This window comes from Apiotrichum porosum (assembly GCF_003942205.1).
Source record: "Apiotrichum porosum strain DSM 27194 chromosome Unknown scaffold_20, whole genome shotgun sequence".
NCBI classification, from domain to species: Eukaryota; Fungi; Basidiomycota; class Tremellomycetes; order Trichosporonales; family Trichosporonaceae; genus Apiotrichum; species Apiotrichum porosum.
In genome coordinates, this window is record NW_021167127.1 from 102,594 (window position 1) to 121,511 (window position 18,918).

The following is an 18,918-nucleotide window of genomic DNA, read 5'->3' on the forward strand; positions in this document are numbered from 1 at the left end:
CAAGATCATCTCTTCCACCACCGCCATCGTCGTCGTCGTCGGGAGGATAGATACACGTTTTGTTTAGCTAAAGAGCTTCTTCTTGGGCTTCTCCTCCTGCACGACCTTGATGTGCTTGTGGTTGACGGGTGCGCCCGGGTTGTGCGAGCAGCACTCTATGCTCTGGATCCAGTGGTCCCCGTCGTCGTCCTTTTCGTCCACGCCCGTCATGGACGATGGGGGCGCGCTCACGGCACCGCCACACTCGGGCGAGCCGCAGGGACACATCTGGTCGTCGCGCCCGTGCCCGAACAGCAGGTCAGACAGCGTGCAGCGGATACTGGGCTCGACAGCCAGCATGCGCATAATCGCCGAACGCGACTCGCGCGGGAGCAGGCGGAAGATGGACTCGGCGCCACCAGACGTGTATGTGCGCGTCGACGAGATAGAGGCCGCGCGCTCGCGGCGCATCTGCTTCTCTTGCCTCGACACCTGGCGCTCGGGCGACGAACCGATCATCTGTGAAGGGTTGGAAGGAAGAGTACCGGAGCGGGCGCGGCTGACGGGGACGGGCTTGGTGGCCGCGACACCACCGTCGGTCGTGTCAATGGGCGACGTTGCCATGGGCGACGTTGTGAGCGTGCTGGGCTGGTGGCGGATGGTACGGCCAAACGGACCCGAGGCGGGAATAGGGATGGTTGCGGCCGGGAGAGACGCAGTCGTGTCGTGGCGGCGGGGGAAGAGCTCGTCTGAAGGGTCCTGCTTGGGCGAGTCGTTGAGGTGGAGACGGTCGACGCGGGGGGTGTCCTCTGAGGATGAAGGTGACGACGAAATGGCCTCGTCATTGTCCTCGGACGACTCCTTGTTCGGGACAGCAGTCGCCTGTGTCGACGCCGAGGGAGTGCGGAAGGGCAAGGGCGACGAACCGTCGGCGTGGAGCGTGTTCTTGCCGCCAGTCTTGTTGCCGGGACCCTCCTGACCGTTGGCGAGCGAAGGAGCCGGGGTCTTGGTGGGCTGCTTCTTGCACAACTCGGGGTGGGTGTTGACGTAGAGCTTGAACGACATGTCGGTCTTGTAGTCGGGGATCTTCCAGGGGAAGCGGCGGAGGATCATGCACATGAAGATGATGGCAACAGACCACACGTCCGTCAAGCGCGGGTCGTACTGGTCGCGCGTGAGCACTTCGGGAGCGAGGTACGGGTCCGAGCCAACCACGCCCGAGGCCTGGATCTGGTGCTTGCCCGGGTAGTGGAAGACGGTGGCAGTGCCAAAGTCGATGAGCTTGACAATGTTGTCCGCGGTCATGACGCAGTTGTCCAGCTTGAGGTCGCGGTGGGCGAGACCCATGCTGTGGAGGTAGTTGACACCGTCGATGATCTGGCGGAACACACAGTAGATTTCGGGTCGGTTCATCTTGCCCGACATGACGACCGAGAACAGGTCGTAAGGGGCATACTCCATAATCTCGTAATAGTGGCCGTGGTCGTTGACAATGTCGACAGTCTCAATGACGTTGGTGTGGTGGAGGGTGACACCGACGCAAAACTCGGCAGTCACCTTGCGGAGGTACTCCTTCTCCGACTCGCCCTGCCTGCGGGGACGGAACTCCTTGGCGGCGTAGGTGGTGCCACCAGTCTTCTGGCTCGGCTTGATGAGACGGACAGTACCACCGGCACCCGAACCCAGCACGCGACCCCACTTGCCGTACTTTTTGGCCAGGTGAGCGTGCGTGGCCTCAATGGTCGCAGGGTGGGTGAGGGCAATGACGGGCCCAGGGACACCGGGGTAGTCGCCGAGGTTCTTGGGCGTGGCGTGGCCAGAGTGCGACGGTGTGTGCAGAGTGTGCGACGTGTGCGCGGGCGAAATGTCGTGGACAAGGTGCGACGACGACGGGTGCGATGAAGGCGGGGCGGCCTCGGACATCATGAGCGTCGAGGTGCGCGATGGCGCTGTCGAGCCAGGACGCGACGACGGCTGCGACGACTTTTCGGCCGCAAAGTGGTGCTCGTCCTTGCTGCTCTTCTTCTTCTTGTCCGAGTGGTGGCCAAAGAACGATGCAAGCGACGAGTGCGACTTTTCACCCTCCTTGTCACGGTGGTGGTGGCGCATAAAGCCAACCAGGTGCGACGAGTGGTGGCCAAGGTGGTCCTTGTCCTTGGTGTCCTTGACGCTGCCGTTGCCAGACTCGGACGGGGCAGCGCTGGTGGTGCCGCCTGGAGTCGTCGATCCCGAACCAGAGTTGCTGCCGCCCGTCTGGAAAAAGCCTGATCCACGGAGCTGCGAGCCAGGAGTGGCGACGCCCGAGGGGGTTATCGGGGTCGCCGAACCTGGTGTGTCTGGCTGGAGGTGGGCCTCGCGGAACGCCGACTGCGGGTGACCGCTGCCACTGGTGCTGCGCTCCTTGTGGTGGTCATGGTGGCCACCAATGTGGTGGTTGAGGAACCTGCGCAGGTCGTGGAGGGGGCCGGCGTGCTTGGCCTGGCGGGTCGTCGGAGGCGACGGCGTAGAGCCCGCCATGGTGTTGGCACGGCGCGGAGGAGGAGCGTTGGAACGGTCTGGCGAATCTGCCGCAGTGAACGACAGGGCCGAGGGGACGTGGAGACCACCGCCCCGGGCCGAGCTCGGCGTGCCAGGCGTCTGTGGCGAGTGGGACCCAGGCGAGATGTCTTCACCAAGACGACTGCCGTTCTGTGAAGAGTCAGCCAACATGGCCTGAGCATGGGGGTGTGTGTGTGTGTGGGTGTGGGTGTGCGATGCGGAGGGGAGATCACATTGGGATAAGAGGTGAAAGGGGGTGGTGACAAGTGCCAAGCGAAACCTGAAATGCGCACCGAGTGCAGGGAGTCTAAAGAATCGCGCGGCTGGCGCTTAGACCACAGAAGCAGCCGCATTGCGCGAGCAACCGTCGGAGTCGGAGACGACTTTTGGGGGTGGGCATGGTGATGGGGGTTTACGCCCCCGCCACCAGCGCGCGTGTCGCGGCCAACCCGTAGTTGGAACATGACCGACTACGATCCACGTCTGGTTTGGGTGTGTGCGTGTGAACACCGAGAGGCGCCGGCGGGAGCCGGCCAGTGGTTTCTGACAACTCCAACGCAGCAGACGAGACCGTTGCCTAGATGGAGGCGCGGTCTGGGTGGGCAAGAGTAGAATAGAGTGGACAGAGGGGAGTGGATGGTGATGGGAAGCGGGATGGGGTAAGAGTGACTGCGTGTGCGTCTCTATATCATTCTCGTCTTGGCACGCCCACCACACAGCGATTCACTGCAATGATGCGAGCGTGCCGAGAAGCCGATGGGGGGTGTGGGGCCATGCGATCCTATACACGGGGCCCGGGACGGAGAACTCTGCAATGATGGGTTCTCTGGGCGCTCGCCGACGACAACAGGACACGAAGGGGGGATGATAAAGCACACCATACGAGAGCGGAGGAATGACGCAGGCAGTGAGGGCCAACTCGGTGATTTGCCCCGAGGCCTCGGGACCGGGGGGGCTGGTGTCTCTCGGCACCGCACAACCAACACGCATTGCGCAGACCGCAGTGTGCGCGCTATAACACGCGTACGCTGGAACACATGTACAGGCACAGCATGCCCGGCGGTCCAACTCTGTCCTCTGTTCTCAACCATCCACAACCATTGAGGCCACATCCACAGCCTCAACTCGGAGCGCCAACTGGCGGGATGTCACGGAGGCGACAGAGAGCCCCAGGAGAATTGCCAAGGAACGATGGTAGCGAAAACGGACCGATGGGAAAAGGGTGGGGTGGTGGGAGGGGAGGGGTGCCAGATTGACAACCACGACGGACTTACCACCTGGTCGTGCCAGAGGCCACCGCGAGAGTTGGCCTTGAAGAGGCTGTTTCCGTCGTCATAGTGCTCGTTGAGGTTCTGGCCTGACGCAGACCTCGAGCCCGGCGCCGAGTCGGACGATTCAGCCGGAGTAGCCGCTCCGCTGGTTGTGGGGGTGCCTCCGATCGGGGTGAGCGTGTCGGGGCTGGGCAGGCCGTCACGGTGGGTGAAGAACTGGCGGCCCTGTGCCGTGGTGAGCGACAGCCGACGGCCGTTGGACTCGTGGGCAAACTCGATCGCGCTCAGTGGGATTGCCGGGGTGGATGACAGCATGGTGCGGGCGGACGGCGGTTGCGGGGGCGCGCGGGCGGGTGAGAACAAAGGGTAGTTAGGGAAGGCCTGTGGGTGGGCAGAGTCCGGAGAGCAGCAGCTAGGACGATGCTAGGTGGTACACTGGAGCAGCAAGCACAACGCGTCGATCCGGGGCAAGGAGACGGACGCTCTCTGGTGTATGGTTTGGTTTCCAGGAGGCTTTGGCTGGGAACAGTGCAAGCTGCGTTGGGGGCGGGTGTCGATTATGGACAGAGCGCGCGGGATGGGTATGCACGCGGGTGTGTGTGTGTGTGCTGCCGTGTATATGTCCACTATGCCGAGTCGAAGTGAGATGTGAACAGGTTGGGAAGAAAAAGATGGGGGGAAATGGGTAGGGGTGGGTAGTCACAATAGGGTTTGCGATGTGAGAGGGAAGATGTGCGGGATGTACGGCCGGAGCAGTGTGGAGCGCGATGACGGGGAGGGGGAGGGGGGTGAGGGGGGGAGGAAGGGGGAGGGGATGCGGTGGGCGATGCCGCACGGGAGAGGAGGGGGGAGGATGGTGTGACGGGTGGGTGTTGTGGTGGTGGGTGTGTTGGTGGTTGTGGGGTGAGTGTTGGTGGAGTGGGTGGAGGAGGAAGGGATGTAAAGGAGGAAGCAACGGAGGGAAGGTGCACCATTTGGGTGGGATGCAGCCAGCCAGCCAGCCAGCGCCAGCCCAGCCTGCGCGTGTACGGTGTGGGTGGCCCACATGTTGCTCCGCCAGTCTCCACCCAGTGACGGCCACTGACTGACTGCCGCTTCAAGCTTCACGCGCACCATTGGGCCATTACTGAGCCCATTGGGCGGCCGCGGCGGGCACTCGGCCGCTCGTCCCTGGCCAAATGACGTCGTCGTCGTCGTCGTCGTCGTCCTCACCGTCGGGTCGCTTGCACCGGCAAAAGCAAAACCATGCAACATTCTCTTGCAAGTCTCTCCCACCGCTACTTGCAAGAAACAAACAACATGGCTCACATGCTCGTCGCTCACTCTGTTACAAACCTACAAAGCACAACCAGCGTCTCCGAGCCGGATCTCTCACAGTCTCACAGTCGCTCTCACCCCCCCCCCCCCCCGTTATCCGGGGCGGAAGATCCACCCACCCCGCTCAACAAGCGACGAGGCAGCGAGCGCGGGACGCGTTCAAGGCCAGCCAGCTTGGGCATCTGGCTGCTCTGCACAGTAGTCGACCCGATCGCGGCCCGCGGCTCGGCACATGGGCTCGCCTGGTCCTCTGACGCGAACAGCAACGACCACACGCGCAGCCCACTCCACGCTCGGCAATCTACGTTCAAAGCCGAGATGCGCGTCTTGAGCGAACCTCTGCTCTGATGGTTGCGTGCATGAGCCTACTCCTTCTGAACGACGAGGTTCTGTTGACTGCTGTCACCAGCAACGGCTTGCTTGCTTGCTTGCTTTGCCCTCAGAACCCACTTTTTCGAGGCCCGAGCGATCATGAGTGGCAGTCACCCTGGTGTTCTTTCCCGCCGGCACATTGTCGTCTCTCTCCACCGCGACGATCCAAATAACGAGCACCACCAACTTGACACCCCCCGCATCTGTATCCCCAGTGCATTGCATGGCCGCGGCACACCGCGCCGTGCGGCTTCCGCTCTGCCACCCCACACCACTCTCGTCCGCGGTCTCCGACGCGGACATTGTGGCACAGCGCGCGTCCCGGGCCGGACGGACTCACCCACAGGCACACCCCAGCCGAGAGGCGGTGGGGGGCTGTGGAATCGGGCAATCCCACCAGTCGACATGGCCGCGTTCGGCGGAGACGCGCACCAGGGCGCGGCGGAGTGGAGTGGTACAGTGCAGTGCAGTGGTACGGTGGTGCGGTCGCCGCACGACAAAACCTATTGCCGTAGATTTAGCCCCCTCATTTGAACCGAAGCCGCCGGCAGTGTTTACTCCTCCTGTCCAGATCCCAGACGTGCTTGGGTTGCTCTGTATTTTCGATCCTGACGCGGGGACGCTATCCATCTTGGCGCGTCGGCCTGGGCTTGGCGAGGGGGGTGGGCAGCGAAAGAAACAGAGACGGCTTGTCAGCAAGGTGGTGGGTGGTACGGGGTACGGGTGTACGAGGTCCATGCGTGCATGGACAGCATGCCTGACTGAGCCTGTTTGCGTGGCGGATCATAGTCCACCACCCGCGCCACCGGCCACTGGTGAAATAACCGCCCTCCTTCTGAATGACGCTGCGATACCTGGGGCATACATCTAGCAGCTCAACTAGCCGCGTGTGAGCTTTGTCCCTCGTGTGAAAGGCCGAGTGTCCTCATCCCCTCGTCTCGTCGGCCCCCAGCCAACGTCATCGGCATCGGCACGTCCCAGTCGCATCGCCATCTCTCTACTAATCTACACAATTCGCCACGCCCCAACTCCCTACTGCTGCAGGCCCACACGCACGTTCGCGCACGTCCTCCACGCCCGGCCGCCGAGCGCAGTCTCCTCCCCAACCACCCCGGTCCCCGACCGCGCAGTCACGCCACCGCCACCACGTCCGCCGCCGCACACCGCACGCCGCAAGCGAGAGCAGAGCGAGAGCGCGAGCGAAAAAAAAGGACAAGGCCGTACAGTACGCCACCCAACCTTGGCTTTTCGGGTTCGGACGTATGCGAGTTCGGGCTTTGGCGGGGAGTCGGACCGTGATGCCGGCGGCGCCGGACGCACGCGCGCGTGCGTGCGGTGCGTGCTCTCGGGATTCCCGGTGCTCCTCTTCCTTACTGCTCCTCACTGCCCGGCCTGGCTCCTAAAGCACAGCGTCTCGACGCCGGTGCTCCGCCTGCTGACATCGAGGATCCGGCGCATGGCGTCCAAGTCGCGGTCCATGGCTTCGGGCGCCTGCTGCTTGCGATAGCCCTGCGAGACGACATTGTACACCTGCTGCAGGCTCTCCTTGCCCTGCGGGGTGAGGTAGGCGGCGACGGACTGGTTGAAAAACTCAATCTCGAGCGTGGCCGTCAACATGCCGCCCGTGCCGAAGCGGCCCACGCGCTGGAACGCCTCGAGGGCCGTGACGCACACGCGCTCGATGAGGGTCTCGAGTGCGCGCGACACGAGCGCCGGCGCAGCGTCGCCGACGCGCGCGTGCGCCTCGACGAGCAACAGCACCACGCGGTGCATGTACGCGCGCACCTCGGTGGGGCGGGGCGTGTTGATCCAGTCCATCCCGCCCGTGAGCACGCCGTCGCGGACGAGGTGCTCGAGCTGGTCCGAGCGGCGGGTGACAAACTGGTCAAACACCACCATGTCGAGGTCCTCCACCATTTCCTCCCATGACGCACTGTCGACCGCCGCGGCGTCGCTGCCGAGCTGTTCGCCGACCTTGCGGGCAAACTCCGGAATGACAGTCTCCTTGAGCCGGTCAAACGTCGCAAGCGTGTACAGGAGCCGCTTCTCGGGGTCGGTGGGCGCGTTGGAGCGTGCGCGAGACGGCCGGGCGACCTTGATGTCCTCGTTGGACGCTGTGCCGAGGGCGAGGATACCCTTGAACAAGAGCTCTTCCGTCTCGAGCACCGTCTCGCGCAGCTTGCGCTTGAACGTCGCAGTGAGAGGCGGAAGCGCCTCCTTGTCCTTGGGTCCCACGGGCGGCCCAGCAGACACACGGCGAGCAGACACGAGCACGCGGGTCTGGAACTCGGTCGAAAGGTCCAAGTAGCGCGTCTCGCCACGCGCGCCGTTGACGGACGGCTTCCAGTCCTCGAGCAGGTGCAAGTTGCGCACATCCCGCGCCCACGTCGAGGCCACGACCTCGAGCATGCGCCAGCGCAGCGACTCGAGCATCGCCCTGGCACCCTGCGAGGCCTCCTTGCCGACATCGATCGCAAACAGCTCGTTGGCGCACTCGGACACCTCGTCGAGAATACGCTCGGCAAAGTAACCAGCAGCAAGCACCGTGGTGCCCGCAGGGACAAAGCTGGGGACCTTGGTGTCGGCAGCAGCCTTGGAGTTGGGGTCGCGACCCATAGCGTTCGAGTTGACAAGCGTCATGTCCGACAGCGTAAAGTACTGCGACAGCGTAGCAATGTAGAGCTTGACAATGTCCGAGGCCATCTGGCGGCACGAGGCTGCCGGGCGGTGCGATGCGCGCAGCGTGCCCGACGAGTCGCGCTTGCGGTACCGACCGTCCATACACGCCTTGGCAATGCGCCAAAAGCCCGGCAGCGACCGCACGACGTACTCAGACTGCTGGCGGACCATGGCGCGGACGGCCGCCCACACATGCTCGGCAGCAGAGGCTGGAATGTTAGCTGGGCGCAACAGGGACACGGAAGCTCACGAGTGAGGAGGTTGGGCTCGTAGTGCGGACTTGCGAGCTGGCGACGGAGCAGGTCTGTGAGGTGCGACGACGACGATGGCTCGGACGCAGCCACCTGTTGGGCTTCTGCTGGGTCAGAAAGAGGTCCAGGCGCGGATCACCCACCTCGAATGCTCTCCTGCGCTCGGTTGTACATTTGCCGCATGCTGTCGAGGATATGTTGGTGCTGGTAATCGAGGTATCCCCACGCCGGCTCATCCGATCCCTCCAGCTCAATAAGGATCCTTGAGACATGTCAGTAGCGTTCTCCAAAAAGGGCACTCATCGACACATACTCTAGCGTCCTCTCGTGCTCATCCACGCTCTTGCTGGGGTCCTTGAGCATGGTGTCTAGCCGGTGCCGCATGTCGCGCATCACGCTCTCGACCGAGTCCCAGACTTTATCAAACACGCGGCGCTGGCGGGCAATCTGGTCTGGGGTGGTGGCGGGGACGCCGGGCATGAACGCGCCAGGCTGCGAGCGCGCGGCGTGGAGGAACAGGCCCTTTTTGTAGTCGCGCAGCGCCTGATCGTACTTTCCCGCATTGATGCTGTCCAGCAGCTGGCCGGGAAGGTTGAACAGAAACTTGGATTTCTCAAACACGCCCAGTGTCGAGCGCAGCTTGGCGGCCTTGACGACGTTCTCGAGGACAGGGAGGAAGACTTGGTCGGCGCGGTGGCCGGCGACTGGACGGCGTCAGCTGAGCTACACAGGTCAAACAGCTGTACTCACCCTTGAAGATCTCGCGCAGCTCGCGCGTACCGTGGTCCGTGTCCTTTGCGAGGAAGCTCTCCACCATGTCACGGTAGACAACTGCTGGTCAGCCGAGTTGGGGGACATATGGCCCGACTTTAGGTAGTAGCCTCAACCGACGAGCACCTGGCTTCCACCATCGCCCCGCTGCACTCACCATCGCTCGTAGCCTTGACAGCCACAAAGCGGTCAAAGTTCTCCTCGACTAGAATACGGACCTGCTCGCTCCTGCTCTCGATCGCGTGGACCAGGTGGTCGATACCCGTCTGGAGGTCCTGGTAGCTCGCGTCTGGGTGCTGGATACTGAGAAAGATCTTTGGGTCAAACGCCTTGGACGAGAGGAGCGTCGCAGCGCCTGCACAGGGTCAGAATGGGGTCACGGGGGTGGTGTGGACGGCGGGTGCCAGTGATGGATCACCTGGTGACGGTCGTCGTTGTCGTCGTTGTCCTCGTCGTCGTCACTGCGTCCCATGGCACTCACGCGTCTGGAGGTCCCTCTCTCCCGAACTGCAAGTCAGCACTGTCCCCAACCACCAACTCTTCTGCTTGAAGCACACGACTGCACGCCCAGCACCTGCCTCTGCCAGCTGCTCACACGTCGGGGGACACCCAGCTGACATGCTGCACATGCTGGGCGCAGCACCTAACCAACCCGCGCGCGGTACTCACGTACTCAGCCTGCCCCGCAGCCCCAACGGATCCATCTCGTCGGCCACGCCGCCGCCCTCGGCACTGAGTGTGCCGGCCAGCGGGCCCTCGTGCGCATGGTCCACTTCCTCCCATGCCTCCGGGTGGACGGTGGAGATGTTGTACGCTTTGAGCACTGAGCGGGGGGTGTCAGTGCAGCACAGCAGCACAGTAGCACAGTGCAAGGGGGAGGGATGACTCACGTGCGGCCTCGTCGAGGCCGTAGTTGTGCCCGTAGCTCATTGTTGTAGGGGGGTGTAGTGCAATGCAAAGGTGTGGGTTGTGACAGACATGGGCACGGTGTGTCGCTTGTGGGTGTGCGGGGCGTGACGTGTGTCATTGTCACAACATTGGATCCGGGACCCCTCCAAGTCTCACCCACAATTGCCCTGTCCATTCAACAATTCATTCTCCCGGCGTTTCCGCTGCCCACACTATACACGTTCGCAGGCACACTCTCCACGATGCACCACCAGCCGTGACTGAATGGCACCTTTCTAACATACACTTGTCGCCTGTCTATGAAATAATGGGGGGTTACCTGCCGCAGCTTCTATGGCCAGCAGCGGCGGTGTGCGAGCGCGAGTTGTCCCGCCTACATGATCAATCCCAAATACTTCCCATCGCGCCTAGACTGCCTTCTTTGCCCTGGTGCTTCCAGCTCCCACGGAACAGGTGATACACCATGGCTTGGTTGTCTGGGAAACAGTGTCAGTTGGAGAGCAGCAACCAGCCGAGAGTCGTTTCAAAAACCACCCACCTTCAGGCTCTCCTGCGCCAAACTGGCCCACACCAGGTGAGAACCCGGTCACTGGCAAGATGACCACGTCGCCAATACGCAGTGGGTGGCGGATTTCCCGCAGGTCGGTCCACTTCACACCATAGTTGACGGACAGGTAGCTCAGCACCGAGTCGGTCCACACTCCCGGCCCTGTCCAGTCCATGACGCCGACGGGGCCGCCGTCTGACGGGGTGGAGAGGACGTTGCTCTTGAAGAAATCGTTGGCCTTGTCCCACTCTCCCGTGGACCGCAGACCCTTGATCCACGACCAGCGCACGCGCGCCCATTCGTTGGCTGTTGCCGACGCGTGCAGAACGCGGAGGACGGCAGAGAGCGTGATGGGGTGGTTGGGCGCGGCCGCCATGGTCCACTGGCAAAACTGGAGTGGGCGCGGGTACCACTTGTGCCAGTCGTCCCGCACGCCGACGTCGGCCTCGATGCCGACGACGATGGAGGGCCGGCCCAGCACGTCGTCGATGCTCTCGCCGTTCGAGACGCGCGAGCGCTGCGTGGCGTCCATCCAGCCCTCGCCGCCCTTCCAGAGACGTTGGCCGTGGCCCCACTGAGATGGTGGACGGACCAAACGCGTGTCCGTGTCCGTGTAGATGCCACCATTGACGAGGAGCATGAGATAGCGAAACAGGTCCGCGCGCTGTTGCGTCAGCTCAACCCATTACAAGCGTCGGGGAGCTCACCAAGATGCCTGCGGGCAGGTTGTTCCACAGATAATGGACATTGTTTTCGCCGTGCTTCTCAGAAAAGGTCTTGTCCATCCACTCTTGGGCTTCCTTGTCGTCGTAGAGCTGGTGGTGCCACCCTTCCTTTTTCGTGCGGTCGTCGATCCACGTCTTGACGCTGCCCGATTTCTTCATGTCGGGGTTCCTGTCCGTCTGCCAAATCTCCTTGACGGCATCCCAGTCCTGTGGTGCGCTCGCCTTGTGGTTGTAGCGCCTGAGGCCGTCGAGCAGCTGCTGTTTGAGGCTTGTCGGGAATGCAAAGGCTGCGACGTCTCGCAGCTGCTCGTCATACCGCTCCATGTCCGGGTATGCGTAGTTGTACACTTCGTCAGCCTCGAGGCCCAGGCTGCTGTATGCCTGGTCCTTGGGCTTGGACTGTGGCTTGGGTGCCCATGGGATGAGGCCGCCGTTGAAGTTCCCCGGCTCGGGCTTTACAATGCCCCATGCCTGCACGGGGTCGGACGGCAGCTTGTCAATGGATTCGTGTGGAGGGGGTTTCTCGTCCTCGACTTCTGCTGGCACATCGTCTGTCGGGAACGGCTGCAGGTCGGCCACGGCAGAGTGTGGGTCATCGAATGCGGCTGTTGCGTCCGGCTGCCCTGTTGCTGGCTCCACTGGGGAAAAAAAAGAGAGTCAGTACTGTGGCCTGGGGTCTGGCAACACTGCAGTAACACCGCAGTGAGGACGGAGGCGCCGCCGCCGCCGCGGCAGTGTCCGCGCACACCGCACCAAGGGGGGTTGGGTCGTGTTGGAAGGGGTTGCGCAGTTTCCTCTCGCAGCAGCCGCGCAGCACATCCCAAGTGTGAGAGAAAAGCAAAACTCACCAGAGCGCCAGCGCTGGATGTATCCGAGGTCACGGAGGACATAGAGCGCTGCGATGACTAGCAGCACATATGTGACGAGGAAGACGAAGAACCGTCTTGTGCGGATGCGGGGGAAGGAGCAGCCGTGTGGTGTTGCCGATGTTGTTGTTGTTGTTGTTGCTGCTGGCTCTAGGCCCTTTTCCGGGTCGGCGGGTGGTGCGGGCCACGGAGCGTTGGGAAGTTTGACGGGGAGGCCGATGTATTCTGCTACCGATGAGGACGACGACGACGACGACGACGAACCCGCGTCTGAAGCGTGCGGCCACAATGTCGAGAGCCAAGATGGAGCCATTGTCCAAGATGGAGCCATTGTCTAGGCCGGGGTCATTATAGTGGACAGGGAGTGCGATGCGCGGGGAAGCAGGGTGTGGGTGTGTCGATGAGCCGAAAGGGGTGCGATGGGAGCTGTTGTGTGTGTGTGGTGTGTTGTAGAATGACGTGCACGCCAAGGAGACAAGATGGGAGGAGATGAAGCGATGCGATGGAGAATGGATGTGTGGTTTTGAGCGAGAGAGCGTCGACAGCAGCCCGACTGCGAGCGATGGATGAGCCAGCTCTCGGTTGGTTGCGCAGTGGATGTGGATGGATGGGATATGATGGGGTCTATTTGTGAACTGCGGGGTATAAAGGATAAAAGGGGCAGGTTGCGTCACTGGTGGGTGGCTCTCAGTTACACAGCGGCCCGCAGCCGTCATCGTACCGTGTGGCGTGTGGTCGTGCACATGCACAGGTAGCAGCAGCTGGTAACGGCAGTTGTCTGCACACGCTCCACGATATATATCTCAGTATCAGACAGGACCTGTCGGTATCATGGACAGGACGGACACACAAAAGCATGTCTCCACTGTCTCCACTTGCCACCATAACCAAAAACCAAAAAATACCGGTTCACCCTAGAGGTGTTCTCGATCTCCTGCGTCCCCCCTCAGTTCTACTACACCCTGCACCGCACATGACTGCGTTCACAGCCTGGGGGGAGGAGGGGCAGGTACATGAGCTTTTCAAGGTGCGGCACATATGCATCTTGAGACCGTGTGCCAGAGATCCAGAGTTCCAGAGATCCAGAGAGCCTCTTTTCTCGTCTCCCTCTCTCTCTTGCAGAGCACAGGGGGGGAAAAAGTTTACCCGTCGTGTGGGGGCGGTTACTAATTGCTGCAGATGCGCAGATGCCTGACTGCGCGCGTGTGAGGTGAGAGAGCGACGCGCGCGCGCCGTGTGGCCACCAACAGGTGAGACATAGGAAAGAGATGAGACGGGGATATGAGGGCCCAGACACGCGTCTGAACCCTTTCCCGGTGTCCACGTTCTGCACATTGGCGTCGACGGGAGAGACGCGCCGTGTGCGCAGAACACACATGCGAGAGAGCTCGCCAGAGATCCAGAGAGACGGCACAGAAAGACACAGATCAAGGGCCGACAACTACGGGGGGGCCGAGCATAAATGTCACGGGCACACCACACGGCACCCCCCACCATCCTGCCCACGCCTCTCCTGGTTCCTTTTTTGGGTCGTTTACCCCGCATCGCCCATCTTTGTTGTCGCTTCAACACCCACATTCTCACACCTTCCACCTCCATCACCACAGACTCACCTTCATACGCTCCCTTTGTCATCCACGCCTGGTCATACCCCACCGTCACTCTCTCTTCACAAACCAAAACCTCCCACGTCCACGTCGCCTAGGGCACGCCGTCGTCTACCACCTGCTGCATCATCATCCCACCCACGTCGACCGCGACGAATCCCGTCCCATCTCCCTCCCTTCGTCTTCCGCCGATCGCACGACCAGCTGTCCCCGCCGCCGCCGCCGTAAAGAAAACGCTCGGGCCCCTCTGTCCGTCACATCGCCACCACCACCACCATCGTCCCACCCTCCTTCTCCACCACCACCACCACCATCGCCACCACTATGAACGCGGCACAGCGTATCCAGCGCCAGCTCGACGAGGTCCTCAAGAGCCCCGGAAATGGTGCGCATCACGGTTTCACCGCCTTTACAAAGCGGTGTCAACTCCCATCCTCCTTGACCCCATTCCGCACCAGTCAAAACTCGGGGGCGGGGCGGTCAACGGGCGCAGCATGGAGCAGAGCTGACGCTGTGTTTCACAGACAAGTGCGCCGACTGCCATGCGCTGCATCCCCGCTGGGCGAGCGTCAACCTAGGCATCTTCCTCTGCGTCACATGCGCAAGTGTCCACCGCAAAATGGGCACGCACAAGAGTCGAGTGTGAGTGTCGCAACACTGTCCTCGTGACAGCACCAGCCAGTCGCATACGTTGTTGTCCGCGAAACCCAACAGCTGTTGTTGAGAATGGAAAAGGCGGGCAGCGGGCAGCGGGCAGCGGCCGTGCTCACACGCGCGCGCGCCAAGCGGTTATGAACCATTCTAGGCCGAATGCGGGTGGCGTCGAGCGGCGCCGCCTGGCCCGGGGCCATGGAAGCGATCTGGGCCACACTGTCCGGCCCATAACGCTACGGTCCGGACGTCGGCGCGTTTCCGAGTTGTGGTGGCACTGTGACCTAGAGAGCTGACAACCGCGACAGCAAGTCGCTCACTCTGGACGAGTGGACGCGCGAGCAGGTGACGACAATGAGGGACATGGGTAACACAAAGTCCAACTCGATCTACAACCCCGACGAGAGGCTGTACCCGCCTCCCGTGACCACTGGTGCCGACGAGCGCGACTCTGAGATCTCAAAGTACATTCGCCGCAAGTATGAGCTGGGTGCGTTCAAGCGCGGCGCTTCTCGTGGCCTGGCATCGAGCAATGCGATTACGTCGCGTGCCCTTGCCCGTGACGCCCGTTCCGGCCAGTCGTCACTGGACACGCCCAGCTTTGACGGTGCCATCAAGCAACTGCCAGCACTCCCCATTAGCCCCGGCCGCAGGTCAACCGCATCGACTGGACCTGTTTGGAACAACCTCTCATCGCAGAACACCGGCGCGAGCGCTGCCAGTGCCAGCTCGTCTGGATCAGCCGGCGGCCGCGCGACTTTCTCTGCTCCCACCCGCTCCATGACTGCGCCCACGTTCAGCGTCACCCCGGCCGCGACTTCGCTCTCGGCACCTGCTCGTGCCGTCGCCCCCACCACCAACGCTGCTGCTGCTGCTGCCCCGGCACGCCCCAACCTCCTCGTCGACGTCGCGGGCTCGTCCTCGTCCACCCGCCCGCTCCAGCTGTCCAACTTCCCAACTGTCCCGGCCTGGAACCCGCAGCAACAACCACCTGCCGCCACACCAAACTTCCACGCCGCCACCTCCCCCATGCCCATCACGTCGCCGCTCGCTCTCGGCCAGCAGGCCTTCTTCTCGGGCTCGGTCTCACCCCAGCCGAGTGCCTTTGCCTTCCAGCAGCAGCAGCAGCAGTACGGCACGTCGCCCGGCGCGCCGCAGATGGGCATGCAGATGCAGATGCCCATGCAGATGCAAGCGCAGGCCCAGGCGCAGGGCGCGTTCCTCCAGCAGCCCATGGGCTACATGCAGCAGCCAACGGGGTACATGCAGCAACAGGGCATGGGCATGGGCATGAACGGCATGAACGGCATGAACGCGGTACAGATGAACAGCGGCGGCGGCATGGGCATGCAGATGAACGGCATGGCCATGAACGGCGGCGGCATGATGGCCGCGCCGTACGGCCAGCAGCAGTACCAGGCCTATGGGTCGTACTAGGCAGTCGTCGCGCAGCTCTCCCCCGGTTCTCCCCCGTCTGCCTCTCTGACTCGACTCGTCCTCATCTCCCCATCTCCCATTCCGTCGCACCTCCCGGGACTCTTTTTTTCTCCTCTCGCGCGCATCCTGTTGTACCAGCCAGTGTAGTAGCTCGGGACAATAAACACCATGTACCCACCCACCGTCATATACCCCACCACGTCGTCGGGCGCGTCTCTATGCAACATACGCTGCAACATACCCTGCTCATGAGCTGTGTAAACCCGCAAGCCGACAGGCCAAAGTCGTCACTGTCCTGGGAACCAAACAAACAACCAAACAACCACAACAACAAACGTCAGGTTCGTACATGAGCAAGACTGCGTGTGTGTACCTCGTGTCCTTGTCCTGTGTCTCACTTGGCCGCCACGGCACCGCGCTACCACGGGCAGCGTGCCCAGCGTCCTTGGCCACGGCACGCGACTGTCCTTCGCCCCTGTCGTCCCGTCCTCGCTTCTCCACATATGCAGACACTCCGTGCGTCCTGTTGCTCGTTCCCCCGGCCATTCTCGTTCTCGTTCTCGTTCTCGTCTTTTCCATAGATCTACCTGCCATTCATCTCGGTCGCATAATCTCTCTCTCGCTCTCTCTCTCACGGAAATACAGAATTCGCCACTCTCTCAGCCGGTACCGTACCGTACTCTTTCGCCTATAGACTGACTGACTCGCCTCGCACAACCCGTTTACGAGGTCATGTAGGTGGCGGGGTCGATGGTCTCGGGGAGAGTGGGGATGGCGACGGTGAAGCGCTCCTGGATCTTCTGGAGGACCTCCTGGTCGGGCTCGGACGAGACAAACGAGATGGCGAGACCCTTGGTGCCGAAACGGCCGGCACGACCAACACGGTGGAGGTACGAGTCGGCGTCGGCGGGGGCGTCATAGTTGATGACGACGTTGACACGCTCGACGTCGATACCACGGCCGAAAATGTCAGTGGCGACGAGGATACGCTTCTCAAAGGCCTTGAACTGCTGGAAACGGCTGATACGCTCCGGCTGGGGCAGAGCCGAGTGGATGCAGATCGAGGGGAAGTTGCAGTCCTGCAGGAGGTTGTCGAGCTGCGTGGCGCGGGCGACCGACTTGACAAAGATGCACACCTGGTTGAACTCGAGGTTGTCGAGCAGGTCGTTGAGCTTGCGGTTCTTCTCACGCTCCTCGAGCTTGAGGTAGTACTGCTGGAGACCGTGCAGGGTCAACTTGGTCTCGTCGTCGACGTAGATCTCAAGGGGCTGGGAATGTGGTCAGTCGAGGCCACAACGAGGTGCTTGGTTTCAACTCACGCTCTGCATGAACTTCTTGCAGGTGGCACGAATGTCCTTGGAAAGGGTGGCCGAGAACATCATAACCTGCTTGTGGTGGGGGGTAGCCCGGAAGACCTCCTGGACGTCGCGACGCATGTCTGTGGGTGTCAAATGTTAGGTTCAAGATCGGTGGCGACCGGGGCAGGACGTCGACAGGAACATTGGAGAGGCACAAGGGGAACAAAAAGTCGAAAGCGGCAGGGTTGACAAGTTGGGAAGAGGGAAAACCGTGAGCTAACTATTCCACCTTGAAAACAAAAACCAAAAACAAAAGCCGTAGGGGGGAGGTGTAGGGGGTGTTGCCGCCCGAACCGCCAAGGGGAGGACCGATTGAGCACCAGCAGTGGCTCGCTGCACCATCCATTTGCCTCTCCGAGAATCGGGTCACTGGCGATTTGATGGGCTCTTGGGCGAGGGCGAGTGTCGCCACTGCGGCTTGTAGCTCTCGCACACTCTTCGCGCCTCGCCTCCGCACGCAGAGGGGGGTTTGCTTTCGACGGCTTCTCTCTCTCTCTCTCTCTCTTTTCGCGTCGTCGATGCTGCTCTTGGCTGAGATGCAGAACCCCGCGTACAGGTTCGCACTCGGTAGAGGGTAGTGCTCGGTGTATTTCCCTCGGCGGTCGGTGTGGGCGAGGTAACAATGAAAAAAATGGAACACTAGCGGGACCGGGGGGAAGGATTTGAAAGACTAACCGAGCTGCTCGAGCATCTTGTCGCACTCGTCGAGAACAAAGTGCTTGACCTTGGAGGCGTTGAGCTTCTTGTCGCGGACGAGGGCCATCATACGGCCGGGGGTGCCGACGACGATGTGGGGGCACTTCTCCTTGTCGGCGAGGATCTCCTGGTCGGCCGAGATGGGGGTACCACCGTAGAAGACCGATGTACGGACGTTGGTCATGTACTTTGAGAAACGGGTGAACTCGTTGCGGATCTGGTACGCCAGCTCGCGGGTGTGGCACATGATGATAATCGAGACCTCGCCGTCGACAGGCTCGCTGGGAAACATGAGCGCCACTCGGGGCCGTGCGTGCACGCGTTGCGCACACGCGTGTCCAGGGGCAATGTTTACTCACATCTGCTGCAGGGAGGCAAGGACGAACACGGCCGTCTTACCCATACCCGACTTGGCCTGGCAGAGAACATCGGTGCCGAGGATGGCCTGGGGGATACACTCCTGCTGGACTGTTTTTGTGTGAGTTGAAAGGTGTGCTTTTGCCTGGTGCAGAAACATGGATCAATCCTTACCCTCCGAAGGGTGCTCGAAACCAAGGTCCGAGATGGCACGGAGAATCTCAGGCTTCAGGAGGAAGTCACTGAGAGCACAAGCGTCAGCAAGCTGCTGCAGGCGTGTGGCGGGATGGGCAGGCCAGGATGCTTACCGGAAGCCAGTCGAGTGGATGCCGACGTAGCTGCCCTTCTTCTCACCGTCCGCACCCTCGGCGCCGGTGGTGGCCACCGCCGTCGGGGGCGGGGCGTAGGTGTCCTCGGCCTCATCGTAGTCGACGAGCTCCTCGGTGTCCTCGGGCGCCATTTTTGTGGATGATATAGTTGGAGTGGGTGTCTAAGACGCGAGGCGCGACGCGTAAGCCGGATGTTGTCTGATGATGATGGAAACGTGTGGAAGAAGAGACGGGTTTGCCTGGCGAGGGGGCCGAGGC

General features: G+C 61.9%; 6 protein-coding genes across 6 annotated transcripts; 1 reads left to right on the forward strand and 5 right to left on the reverse strand.

The window, feature by feature from the left end:
- Positions 1-63: 63 nt before the first annotated feature.
- Positions 64-2,688, reverse strand: HRK1 (serine/threonine protein kinase; the record flags this gene model as incomplete). The annotated part of the gene is made up of 1 exon (XM_028620764.1): positions 64-2,688. One exon carries the CDS (start codon positions 2,686-2,688, stop codon positions 64-66), a length of 2,625 nt encoding a protein of 874 aa, XP_028471980.1.
- Positions 2,689-3,600: 912 nt separating this feature from the next.
- EHS24_005235 (uncharacterized protein) lies at positions 3,601-4,103 on the reverse strand (the record flags this gene model as incomplete). The annotated part of the gene is made up of 2 exons (XM_028620765.1): positions 3,601-3,654; positions 3,792-4,103. 2 exons carry the CDS (start codon positions 4,101-4,103, stop codon positions 3,601-3,603), a joined length of 366 nt encoding a protein of 121 aa, XP_028471981.1.
- Positions 4,104-6,857: 2,754 nt separating this feature from the next.
- Positions 6,858-10,108, reverse strand: EHS24_005236 (uncharacterized protein; the record flags this gene model as incomplete). The annotated part of the gene is made up of 9 exons (XM_028620766.1): positions 6,858-8,365; positions 8,407-8,511; positions 8,551-8,669; positions 8,721-9,111; positions 9,158-9,238; positions 9,336-9,533; positions 9,660-9,799; positions 9,848-10,001; positions 10,069-10,108. The coding sequence occupies 9 exons, from the start codon at positions 10,106-10,108 to the stop codon at positions 6,858-6,860; spliced, it is 2,736 nt and encodes a 911-aa protein (XP_028471982.1).
- A 360-nt stretch (positions 10,109-10,468) lies between these two features.
- Positions 10,469-12,556, reverse strand: OCH1_1 (membrane-bound alpha-1,6- mannosyltransferase Initiation-specific; the record flags this gene model as incomplete). Its single annotated transcript, XM_028620767.1, has 4 exons — positions 10,469-10,563; positions 10,626-11,298; positions 11,342-11,997; positions 12,490-12,556. The coding sequence occupies 4 exons, from the start codon at positions 12,554-12,556 to the stop codon at positions 10,469-10,471; spliced, it is 1,491 nt and encodes a 496-aa protein (XP_028471983.1).
- Positions 12,557-14,156: 1,600 nt separating this feature from the next.
- EHS24_005238 (uncharacterized protein) lies at positions 14,157-15,920 on the forward strand (the record flags this gene model as incomplete). The annotated part of the gene is made up of 3 exons (XM_028620768.1): positions 14,157-14,217; positions 14,357-14,474; positions 14,792-15,920. The coding sequence occupies 3 exons, from the start codon at positions 14,157-14,159 to the stop codon at positions 15,918-15,920; spliced, it is 1,308 nt and encodes a 435-aa protein (XP_028471984.1).
- A 722-nt stretch (positions 15,921-16,642) lies between these two features.
- On the reverse strand, positions 16,643-18,791 carry SUB2 (Suppressor of the cold-sensitive snRNP biogenesis mutant brr1-1; the record flags this gene model as incomplete). The annotated part of the gene is made up of 6 exons (XM_028620769.1): positions 16,643-17,188; positions 17,240-17,358; positions 17,954-18,255; positions 18,334-18,442; positions 18,506-18,573; positions 18,640-18,791. 6 exons carry the CDS (start codon positions 18,789-18,791, stop codon positions 16,643-16,645), a joined length of 1,296 nt encoding a protein of 431 aa, XP_028471985.1.
- Positions 18,792-18,918: the final 127 nt, after the last annotated feature.